Source organism: Larus michahellis, chromosome 15, assembly GCF_964199755.1.
Source record: "Larus michahellis chromosome 15, bLarMic1.1, whole genome shotgun sequence".
NCBI lineage: Eukaryota > Metazoa > Chordata > Aves > Charadriiformes > Laridae > Larus > Larus michahellis.
This window is the reverse complement of record NC_133910.1, coordinates 1,329,890-1,342,050: the sequence shown is the minus strand read 5'-3', so window position 1 is coordinate 1,342,050 and position 12,161 is coordinate 1,329,890. Positions and strand designations below refer to the sequence as shown.

The following is a 12,161-nucleotide window of genomic DNA, read 5'->3' as shown; positions in this document are numbered from 1 at the left end:
TCAGCTTTCAGATTTACAGCTGTGAAATCTCCGGGCACTTGCATGTGCCCAAAGTGCCGTGTTTCTCCCTGGAAAGAGCATCTATGCAGCCCTTGGAGGCTGTCAGTAATCCCATCAATGGTTTGGAATGCTGGGTCTTCCCATGTCCCAGACAATGCAGGAGGGTATTGCTGGAGGCAGCCCTGGTCTGTCCAGGAGGTTGGTCTGGGTGGGGCCTGAGAGGACTAGGAGGGCCGCTTTTGCTTTCAGATGGCTGTGCACCAACAAGCCATCAGAGATGCTTCCAGCCTCTTCTCCAGGCTCCCTGACATGGCAGAAACCAGGTCCTCTCCCCACACCCCATAGCCTGGCCCACTCTACTCCTCTGGTGACTCCCCAGCCTCACTTGTCATTATTTGCAGCAAGGGAAATGTCTAGAGAAGCTCCAGGGATGTTGTCATTTGTAGCCTTCAAGGTTGTCCCTTTCCAGATCCACTAATGAGCAGAAGAGGGTTTTCAGACACAAAATGCAAACCTGATCCTTGAGCTTTCCAGGACACAGAAAAAGCCCTGAGATGAGCAGTCACAGATGGACTGTGGCTATCCTGCTTTTCTTCTGGGGACCCTTGGCAAGAGGATGGAAAGCAGGAGGGACTGGACGGTATCCTGGCAGTTTGGGGAGCATATTCCTTTAGAACATCTCAAGCCTGTTCCCTGCCTTTTCCCCCAGTGGTCAGGAGCGTGGGCTGATGGAGGAGTGGGAACCCTTCTGCTGAGGAGAGGTGGGAGCTCCAGGCTGGTGGTATGTATCTGTAACTAGGGCACTGGATCCTGGCTCGAGTGGTTCAGTCCTTCCTGGGGGGAGTCAGTGCAAGCCCCCTCTGTGATTGCTGCAAGCATAGTGCCTGGGATGGACCATCAGCCCCAATGACCCTCTCCCCCATGTGCCTGTACCAGCACAGGGAGCATTTTTCTGTTTTGCAGTGTTTGGGGCTCATGCTGGAGGGGAGGCAGTGCCAGCCCATGGCTCACTGCACCAGCTGAGGGGGATGCAGGAGAATTTCACTCTGCAGCCAGGTCCAAACCGCCTCACCTAGCACTGGTGGTGGCTTGTCATACCTGAATATTTCCTCTATGGAGTCAGATGGCAGTCTGGGAATATTGACTAGATGGGGTTGGGTAAACTGTTCTTGGTGTGCTCTTAATCGCTCTAACATTGGTGTCCTTCACAGATGACATTCAAATGGTGGAGGTTTCTGTGTAGTAAGAGGAGAAGATAGAGGGGAGCAGAAAAAGGCGATCCAGCACTTCTAGCCAGGTTAAAGCTAAGGGTGTCAGCACCAGCTCAAACATCTCTGCAGACGGTTCTGTGGTTCTGCAAAAGAGTCTGTGGCAGCACCTTGGGCCTCTCTGGTGGGGTGAGACACAGCTGGACGCTGTGGGACCTTGCTCCCCGCTCCTGCTCCTGCTGAGGGCACATCAATCTGACTGGGAGTGGGAGAAAAACAAAACAGAGCTCCTGGAGATGGGGAAATGACTATGGGACTTTCGGTGTGTGCTTCTCTGCTCAGGCACACGCTTTCTCATGTACCTGAAAAGGAGAAGTGAGCAGGGACAGGACCTAGTGAATAGGAAGATGCAAAACCTCAGATTTATTTCTTAGCACACCATTGACCCGCTGTGTTGTGCTGGGTGAGTCACCTCTTTGCTCTTCTCACCCACATGGTTTGGATTCAGTGTTGTAGGGCTGGAGCTGTACACAGCTGAGCAATAAATAACGTGATAAACCCGGGACCGCTAGGAACATAACACAAATAAATATTCTACTTCCACTAACTCTGGGGTGTCCCTGCAGTGAGGAGTTAGCAGTAGGCTCTCCTCCCCTGCATCAGCTGTGGGGAAGTCTGGAAGCAGGAGTCCTGGAAGAGACCCTTTAGCTAGTTCTGCTAATAGTCAAATAAAACATCACACAAACTGGGTGAACTGCCTCCGTCCGCCAGCAGATAGCCCATCTTCACATGCTACTGGAAACAAGGTGAAATGGAAGATACTGATACCCACTGGCAATTTACATGATGTCCACTCGTGCAAGGCTTGACTTGGGACTACTGTAGTGTCTTGGGACCACACATGTTGCTGCACAGACTGTTTTGTATCTGGGTCTTGGTCCACAGCGGCTAAAGAATGAGATCTCGGAACGTGCCCTGGAGGAGTGGCTGAAGCTGGCTGTGGTCCCAGCTGCAGCTGTGTTGTGGTGGGAAGTGCCGAGCAACGCTACTGTGGTTTCAGGAGCTGAGGTCCCACCCGAGGTCCTGGAGCACATGTTGTGTGAGGAAGCAGGGAGGGAAGGTGGAGTCCACTCCGAGGTGGCAGTGCTTACAGCCCTGTGCTGGAAGTTCAGTCCTTTCCAAGCTTGTCTACATCGTGGCTCCATCACAGCCTGCAGGGAGAGTGAGGGGGTTGGGAATTCACTGCCTTTCAGATGGCTCTTGGGTCCAATGGAAAAAGAGGCTGCAAGAACACTGGAGGCTTCACATATGTGGATTAGACTGAAAATTACCAGTAATTACCATTTAGTGTAATAATATTGAGAGCTATTGAGCAGTAGCCTCACCATCACTTGGTCTTTAAATCAAAGATTTAGATGCTCAGGCTCAGTCGGCATCTGTGGCCCTGCTGGAGATAGTCCAGGGTGACAGTCTGGTGTTTACAGGACCTCAAACCAGCACTGATCTCTTCTGGTCTCTAAAAGTCTGCTCTAGGCTGAAGGCACAACCTGTAATATCCTTGCTAGTCCAATTTTGCCCTCAAACAACGTTATGTTTTGTGTCTTCTCTTGGCTGTTGAGTGGCACCTGTTGGTGCTAGTCAGGCACCCGCTTGCCGTGTTAAACTGGCCTGAATTTCATTTCCGTTCGCTTATGGGAGTAATGGTATTCTTTGCCCGTCTTCCAGTTTATGCCATCAGCATAACTCCCGTGAACGCCCGGCCAGTACATGCCATTCAGGTTGGAGTAATGGCAGTCGTTGTACCACCACGCTCCCTTGTATTCTGTGGCGCAGTTAAAGGAGCTCATGTCGTTGTCCTGGTCTGTTGTTGAAAATGGCATGTCCTTGTGGTATGATAAGGAGTCTCCTGCAGGGAGTACAGTTCACAGTTACTGCAAGGGAGAGCACAAAAGGGAACCTAAGGTGTCTGCAGCACTGCAGGGCATCACTGGGCCTTGCTGGATGCAGGGCAGATTTTATAAATCCTGCTGTTCTCTGGGTTGCCCAGGTTTCCTCCTTGGTCCTGGAGAAAAAGAGTATCCTGATCTCTGCTAAAACACACGGAGAACTTATCTATGCCTGTGAATCAAATGGGCCAGATTCTGCTCTTTCACCACTCAGATTCTCTGCAGACATACCAAGGTCTGGACTATCAGACAGAGTTGCCGCGTGCATAAACATAAACACGTAAAGCCAGAGCCCTGCTGTCTCAGGTGTTGGTTTCACTCATTCCTGCGAGAGGGGTACTGAATTTTGCAGAGGATTTGTTCGCTTTTTAAGGAAAAACAAAACATCAGGCATTAAGAGGACGCAGTGCTGATGCTGCAGGTATTGAACAGCACCCCAGCCCTGGAAATGCCAAACCTCACGGGCAAATATTTCATTCCAAAGAACTGAAAGAAGAACTTTGCCCAGCTGCTGCAGAGCTGTTGGGAAGGTTATGTGGGATGAGGTGCTGCTCAAGACCAGACTCCACATTTGCTGCTAAAACATATGACTGGGCCTGTAGGTAATGCTCTGGGTCACACTCTGTGGGTGACAGGTGTCCCTGTCCTTCCCTGCACCAGAGGTCACTCAGCACCTGGGGTACCATGTTTGCTCATGGGAGTAATGGAACTTCATCTTACTCACATTTTTAAAAAACTTGACCAAAAATGTAGATGGTACAAAGAGTTTGCGTGATACAGCTCTTCATTAAAAATGCTGAATGCTTCTGAAATGCTCTAGACAGCAGCCTTTCCCAGTGAGCTGCTGCTAACTTACCAGCATTTCCACCAAGGAAGTCTCCTAGAACCAGTTTATATTTCTCAGACTCTCCTAAAATTCTGAAGGAAGCGTACTTGGCAAAGTAGTAGTTGTTTTCAAAGTCTCTCAAGTCAATGCGGAGTTCACAGGGTCCTAGAAGAGAAGGTTGACAAGTGGTGGTGCAGGGCTGATGGTAAATACACACCTGGATTTTAGGATGGAGGGTTTAAGGAGCCCTGAGCTAACTTGAGAGGAGCTTCCACTACTAGAGAGGTTATGATTTGTTTGAAATTCCTGCAGAACCTCCTGTACCTTTGATGGCTTTCTTGTGAAGCACCTTTTCTGATCATGGTGTTGGGCGTTCATAGGCACTGAGAGCTACACGCCCAGGAGTCCTGCACACAACTCTGACTCCAAGCCTGCGTGTGGACAAGGTGTCTGCCATCACAACCAGTCCTAGTAGGAAGATGTGTTGGCCTATCTCCAGGGTAGGTCACAGCCAGCTCATCATCTTCTGTGGCTTCTAGATTTCCCTTTTTTAGAGTGCAATTCCCTGTGTGCAGTGGGCTGCAAGAGCCTGCATGCTGTTTAGGATTAACTGTTGGGGCCTCAGACGGTTGTGAGAGGTTCAGCATCCTTTAATGACCAAGTGTGGCACAGGGGTCGGACTCTCAGGGCCCCAGCACGGGACGGAGGCAGACCTTACCCAGTGAGGTGAGGAGGTGGATGTTGTCATTCCCCAGCCAGAACTCTGTCAGCTGGTTGCCAAAGCCTCGTTTGTATGAGTCCCAGTCTCGCAAGAAGTTCACTGACCCATCCCAGCGCCTTTGGAAAACCTGCAGGAAAGGAGAGCCTCAGCCCCGCCAGCTCCCCCCTGAAAGCATCTGCAGTGCCCGGGTGGCACAGCCCCCTGAAGCACGCTCCCCCTGCGGCACCCGCGGGTCTCTGGGGACCAAACCCCAGGGGAATCCCTCGCTTACAGATCTCCTCCACCTGCCCTTGGAAATAAGAAGGAAATTATTTGGGAGTGGGTATGTGGTGCTCAGCCTGCTCGCAGAGACATCTCCCGGGAGAATCCCCTGCACCCATCATCCACCCTTACTGATGTGAACCTCAGCTGTCCCCTCCGTGTGTGTTTTCCTCCCTTTTTGTTTCTATTTTGGTGCAATCCTTTGCAGCCTTAGTAAAAATCTCTATAGGGACATAGAAACCTCATGTTACTCACAATCCATCCTCCGCCATCTGTGTCCATGTCGCAGAAGACGGTGGTGGTGTTGCAGCCTTGGGGGTAGATGGTATACCAGCCACTCAGGATCTTTCCTTTACCCAACAGCTCTTGGCAATTCCTGGCTTCTGTGCAAATCAGGGAAAGAGATCAAGCAGAAGGAGTTATAAGATGCTCACTGCACATCAGCCTCATGCCCTAAGCTGGAGGCTTTGACCCCTTCAGCCTCCCAGATGGCTCTTTGCACTGCAGGACTCTGGCGCAACTGGGAACCAAACCCCGCTGTGGTTTCTGATTCCGTATGTCGCAGGGGAGATGGACACCTGAGAGATGGTCTAAGATGCTCAGACTCCTCTCATCTGCAACAACTCCTTTGGGGATCTGAGTGATGGAGTTGCTCTGAGTGGGATGAAAAACTCACGATCCAGGAATTCGTCCAGGCTCAGGTACTTATGGAGGACACGGAGTGTGTGTGGGCGTACTTGGCAGCAATGGAGTGGTGACCAGAAAAACACATACCCGTAACACAGAAAACAGCGTTCAGATCATCCTCAGTGGATTGGACAGACGGTACTTTTGAACATACACATATATATTATGTATACATTTTTTTTTTTAGTCCCCAAAACCACACCTGATGACAAAAGCTCAGATTCACAGATGCCGAAGGCTTGACTGGAATGGTCCCTATTAGACATCCCAGCTTATAGGTGTGTCTGTGGCTTTGACAGGGAAGAGCCCTGGGAGATGACCTGAGACGGTGGTGCTGGTGGTGCAGGTGTCCTTGTGTGCTGTATTTGATGAACGGACGTGCAGCTGTACCAGGCTGTCTTGTGGGCATGGGTATCCTTCCTAATGGAGGGATGGTCCTGGACTTGGCCTGTTCTTTATTAGCCAAATGTTTTTACATAAAAGGGCAGAGGAGTGCCTGGGGCAGCAAGGGGCCAGTTCAGTGCTATCCCAGTCTCTCTTTTTCAGGTGTTACAGCAGCTCTGATCTGCCCAAGCCTCTGCACGTGGCTGTGGCCCTACGGCTTCCGTGTGGAGCCAGAGCAGGTTGTAGCTCTGCTTTGGCTTTAGCTCATGGAGACAGATGGGCCAACTGAAGCTTGTTTGTTTTCTTTCTTTCGTTTTTTTTTTTTAATGATTAAGTTAATCTGACACAACAATGACACATGTGGACTCTGTGTCTATTGAACATGCCACAGCAAGCGTGGTGGTGTAACTGCCTTTGAAGTACCAGTATGCCTATAGAGATGTTTCTAGTTGTTTCATCTTGGCAACCAGGACACTGAGGCTCTCAAAAACTAAGACAGACCTCCTCCAGGACACACAGAGGACAGGCGACTCGAGTAATGCTCAGAGGAGATGACTTTCCTGGCAGGTCTGGATTACATAGTAGACACACAGAAGCTGCATGTGGCTGTGAGAAGCAAATGGGTTAACAGTGGTATTTCCTTACTCCGTCTTTCAGTGTCACTCTGAATTTGTTTTTATTGCTGGTCTGTCCTGACTTCTGGTGCAGGGAGTCCACCACCACCTGCTCTGCAAAGCCAATGGTGTCATGAAGGACCTAGGAGGAAACTCACCCCATGTTTCTGGAAATCCAGGCTCTCCTTTCATTCCTGTTGAACAAACAACACCATCAATTGCTCTTCACCTTCCACACCCCGCCCCCTCCCCCTCCCGCCAGCACTTGGCATCATTGCTCCTCAAGACAAATCCTGCTGCACTGGTGAACGGCCGTGACGTTAAGGGAAGTGTTTAGTTCATCTGCGCCCACAACAGAGGCACAGAGAAACCAGGCAGGAGTAGAAACTCAATATACGTCCTGCCCTGGCTGCTCCCAGGTCCACCAGAGGAGACCCACCAGCCCATCAAAGGCACATCTGCACAGAGCGACAAGTGCAGGTGGGAACCCAAGTCACAGACTCCTGTAATTACAGCAGTGATACCCAGCATCCTCAGTCACTGGGAGCAGCTCTACAGGTCACCTAGCAGTCACACGAGGTGGCTGCCAGGGGGTGGAACACATTATAGATGCACAAGGAGTAGCAGCCTTGCCTCTCTTAGGCTGTTGGACCCAGCATGATATATTTTCCCCTGACATCTGATTTGGGGCTGGGAGGTCCAAATGGCAAGGCTGACAGATGTGTCTCTGTTGGACCTGGCTGCTCTGCCCACGGAGTTGGGTACCAACATGTTGCACCAGTGAATCCCATTGGGCTGGGACACATGGGACAGAAGCAGGTGGGTGGGGAACGGAGGAGGAACCGCGCCCATGGGAAGGCAGGGTCAAAAGCCCCAGGAGGGAATGGTTGCTGCTGGCAGAGGGCTTTAGTCAGTGGTTTGGGAGCAGCTGTGGCAGCTGGAGCAAGTGCACTGAACTTGGCCGCCAGACCAGCAGCACTTGGCCCCCAGCTATTACAAGCCAAGCTCCAGTGAGGGAAGGCGCAGTGCAGACCATGTTCAGCGATGGGTGCCCGTGGTCCTCGCGTGCAGGATGCATGTTTTCCCTCTGCTGCTAGCGCTGGTAGAGAGACCTCTGGCACTAGCAGTGACTGAGCTTCAGCCAAGCCCTTGCCTTTTGCCATAGCCTGGGAAGCTCAGAGCTCTGCCCGAATCTGGCTGGTCCCTTGGGCTGGGGCGTGTGAAGTGCTGCAGTTTCTGTAGCTGACGGTGCTGGGCGGCAGCGTCAGGCACCCAAGCTGGGGGCAGCTCCTGTTGCCGAACAGCCGATTTGCCAGTGGGGCTGCTCACACCACCCACGCCGGGGGCTGAGCCTGCGCTAGGGCACAACTGTCACCAAACAGCCCCACCCAGAACCTGGTGGGGCACTTTTCTTTTTTTCTCTATAGTTGCTCCCACCTGGTCTGTTTTCCCAGAACAGCACAGGGTAGAAGTTTAACTAAACCAGCTCACATGACAAATTCACTGCATCATGATTTACCTTTTGGTCCTGGGAAGCCAGGCTCTCCAGCTGCTCCTGCAAAAGGCAAGAGGAAAATGCTCATCACAAATGACCCAATCCAAGTGAATCACTGTAGCTCCCCAGGTGGCTGGTCCAACCCCTCCCTATGTCCCAAATGTACAAGAGAGGCTGTCAAGTGGTGCAAAGCCATGGTGCTCTGCTGAGTGTCCCAGCTGGTGCTGCCACCCCAGCCTGGCCGCTCCCTGGATCAGCAACATCTCTCAGGAACAGCAGGAAGAACAGGACAAGGACATGGGAGAGAGGGAGCTGCTGGTCCATCTGTTGGAGTGCATGAGGGATTCACGGCTCTGTCTCAGTGACTCTTTGTGGGGGCTTTCTGTGAAAAGCCAGGCAGCTGTGAGATTTGGGGCAACAGCTGCTTTTTCAGCAGGTTCATCCGTCTCCTGATGGGGTTTCAGCTGAAGTCTTGGGTGCTGGGCTGGGAAATAGCTACAAACTCAGCATCAGAGGGCTGGAGCACCTCTCCTATGAAGACAGGCTGAGAGAGCTGGGGGTGTTCAGCCTGGAGAAGAGAAGGCTCCGGGGAGACCTTAGAGCCCCTTCCAGTACTTAAAGGGGGACCCATAAGAGAAATGGGGAGGGACTCTTTATGAGGGAGTGTAGCGATAGGACAAGGGGTAGCGGTTTCAAACTGAAAGAGGGGAAATTTAGATTAGATGTTAGGAAGAAATTCTTGGCTGTGAGGGTGGTGAGCCCCTGGCCCAGGTTGCCCAGAGAAGCTGTGGCTGCCCCATCCCTGGAGGGGTTCAAGGCCAGGTTGGACGGGGCTTGGAGCAACCTGGGCTGGTGGGAGGTGTCCCTGCCCAGGGCAGGGGGTGGCACTGGATGATCTTCAAGGTCCCTTCCAACTGTAACCATTCTATAATTCTATGTAAAGGGGCTGTTTTCCCAGCTGGTCACTGCACCTGTGCTCAGTTCCTGGCTGCCACCTTGTGCTGGGAACTGGTTTCTTTAGAAGAGACGCTTTTTCGACGCCTGCAGCATGCAGATCCTACTGAAGACCTTAAGCACAGCCTGGATGGAGTGAAAGCTGATTTCTCAGTAGACATCTTCCTCTTTTCAAAGAACCACCCCCCCCCAATTCCTTGCTTCACCCTGTGCCAGCTGTTTCCTGGTGGTTTGATCCCATCCTTCTGGTCAAGTGGGCTAAAATGGCTCCTCATGCCACGTCCAGGCCTGGAGGCTGCAGGAAGCACTCAGCGTGGTGTCTCTGCATCAGACGTCCTGGCCGAAGCACCCCAAAGCTTCTCAGAGAGGGGGGGCATTTGGGCAGGTTTGTCATGGTGGAGGCAGGTTAGGGCAGGAGTGGGGAATGGGGAGAGGCCTGATTTTAGGGGGCTGGGAAGGGTGAGTGGGGAACTTCGAGAAGAAGAGTAGTGTCTTCCTCTGTGATGTGGTCCCACTCAAGGACACTGTTTCTCGTACTCACCCCATGCAAGATCCATCCCCCCAAATCCTGCTTTGCGTACCCTATTTCAGGGCTGTTTCTCGGACTATGACCAGCTCTACAGTTCATCTCTGTAGACTCGGTCTCCCAGTACATGTCCTGAACTTGGGTAGATTTATGGATTAGAGCTGAATATGTTATGCATTACCTTTTGCGCCAGGTGGTCCTGCTTTCCCGGGCAATCCCTGGGCTCCCATTTCTCCTGCAAGGAAAGACTCAGTTCATACGCGCACGTTGCAAGCCAACCCGAGGGGAGATGATACAGAAGCCCGAGCAGCTGGGCCTTGGATTTCGCAGAAACAAGGAAGCTGGGTTTTGTTAATTAGATTCAGTCTTGCCATGTATTTTACTTCTTTTCTTCTGTTGAAGCTACACAACACTGCTACTGCCAGTGTAAGTCCTAACCTGCAGTTCATGTATGAATTCCTTTGAGCTTTGCGCATCTTGGAGCCGGCCCATGGATTTTGCTGCAGTGGATCTGCTCCCTCTGCTAATGTGATTCACCTTCTCTGTGATTTGGCTATGAAAACCCTGAAGACCCCCATCTTCCTGGCTTCCTGGGGTATGGGGTGCCAGTACAGTTCCCAAACTGTTCCTGGTAGACGTGCAGGAGCGCCGCAGTCTCCCTCCCGCCCAGACTGTTCAATAAAGACTCAGAAAATTAACGGATGTTTTTACTGTAGAAGAAACAAGTGAGTGATGACACTCACAGCCCAGGACCACTTCAGACTTGTGACAGGACTCAGGAAAAAAAGACGACTCCATATGATCCCATCCTTCTGGATCTCCAGATGGGGTGTTTTCCACTCTCCAGCTGCTCAGAGAAGCCAGTGCCAGGCCAGCCTGCTCCAGCCTCAGCTTGCTTACCCTACCCAAAGCAACAAAGCCACCTCACATCACAGCGTTCACCACTGGCTTTTGGGGCCTTACCTTTTGTTCCTGGGAGACCTGGTTCTCCTTTTGGGCCAGAGGCACCTGGGATCCCAGGGCATCCTTGGAGAATGGCGAGCCGGTCAGCATCACCAAGTCCCACTATTCTCACGTCTGAGGAAATGAAAACAGTCTTCATGGAGATTATTAGGGCTCTGAAATGTCTTGGAGAGGAAGCCAAACCCTCTGGAGTTGAGGAACAGTGCAAGCAAAAGCAACAAGGGTGGGAGTTTTGGAGATGTTGTGTGGATTAACAGATGGTATTGAGGATATCACGTATTACAGGAGCCAGACACTGAACCTCTCTTTCTTCAGGAGAGTCCAGTGGAAGAGGAAGCTGTTGTATGTGACGTTACATGCATGACAAATATACTGTAGCTTAATAAAACAAAAGCTGAGAGGTGCCCTGAGGGGGTATTGACAGCAGAGTAAGTGACACTGGCGGATCAGTGGACAGTAAAGGTTCTACTAAATTTCCTGACAGTGAGTCTGTCTGAAATCGCCCCTATCGCCTTCTCCAGGAATACAGACAGAAAGCTGTGTTGTGCAGCGTCCCCAGGCTGCCAGCGTGCCTGGCACCCAGCAAGCACTCGGCTGGTCCTTTGTATTGCTCTGCATCCTGTGCTAACTGAGCCAAGGCACCATGAACCTTGAACCATGAGCCCTTAACCAGGATGGAAAACCTGGTATGGGCCAGCCTGTTCCTTGAGATCCCAGTGGGGAGTGGGGGAGGACGAGCCATCTTTGGTTGGAGACAGCGGTTTTGTGAAGTGGCTGATGAGACTTCAGCCCCCCCCTCCCCCTCCTCCCACTTGCAGCTGAATTAAAAAAAGCAGAGAAGGAAAAAAAAAAAATCATATTCTGTCGTGTCGTCCATCCTCCTCCCCACCTCTCCCGCCCCCCCTCCCCACCCCCCAGCCCCCAGCTCCTTGTGTTACGGGCTGTCTCAGTGGGATGGCAGTAGGATTTGTGCCCCACTCACCTGGACAGGTGTCCTGGGCATCACAAGTAGTCGCTGTTAGGCTGAGCAGTGCCAGGAGGGTTGGGGCTGCCCTCCCCATGGCCGGCACCGCTCTCGGCTCTCTGCGCAGCTCCCCTCATCCACGTCCCGGGCGCTGTGGTTAGCACTGACCCATCCGAGCCTTTTATATCTAACAAAATAATCCCGACATAAGCTCCACCTCTGCGCTTGCCCACTGCCTGCTCTCAGGTCCGAGGTTCTGGCTGAGTCTCAAGCTGTTTCCGAGACAAGCCATTTTCCACAAGCCTGATGGGAAGGTTCATGCCCAGCTGCCTCACCTCCATCCTCTGCAGATTTTGGATGCCTTTGCTCTCCCATATTGTACTTCTAGAGGAAATGAAGCAGGAAAAACATAGGTGTAGCTAAGCGCAGACACCTCCCCTCATCCTGCCTTTTACAAAGAGCAGAGCTTATGGTATAGATTGGGAAACTGAGGTACGGGGAGATGAAAAGCCCAAGGTCATCTGAGGCCACTGGCAGAAAGGAGGTGCAGAGGCTGGCTCACGCTGCGGCGCTCTGCCTGCCGGGCAGCCCAGCACCGCTTCGCAACCCTTC

At 52.1% G+C, this 12,161-nt stretch overlaps 1 protein-coding gene across 1 annotated transcript; it reads right to left on the bottom strand.

Annotated features, from left to right (window-relative positions):
* Positions 1-1,609: 1,609 nt before the first annotated feature.
* Positions 1,610-11,944, bottom strand: LOC141751556 (ficolin-2-like). The gene is made up of 9 exons (XM_074608578.1): positions 11,568-11,944; positions 10,586-10,699; positions 9,804-9,857; positions 8,167-8,202; positions 6,806-6,841; positions 5,218-5,345; positions 4,699-4,828; positions 4,011-4,145; positions 1,610-3,114 (listed from the first exon to the last, which is right to left on the bottom strand). The coding sequence occupies exons 1-9, from the start codon at positions 11,644-11,646 to the stop codon at positions 2,867-2,869; spliced, it is 960 nt and encodes a 319-aa protein (XP_074464679.1). The 5' UTR covers positions 11,647-11,944; the 3' UTR covers positions 1,610-2,866.
* Between the last annotated feature and the right edge of the window lie 217 nt (positions 11,945-12,161).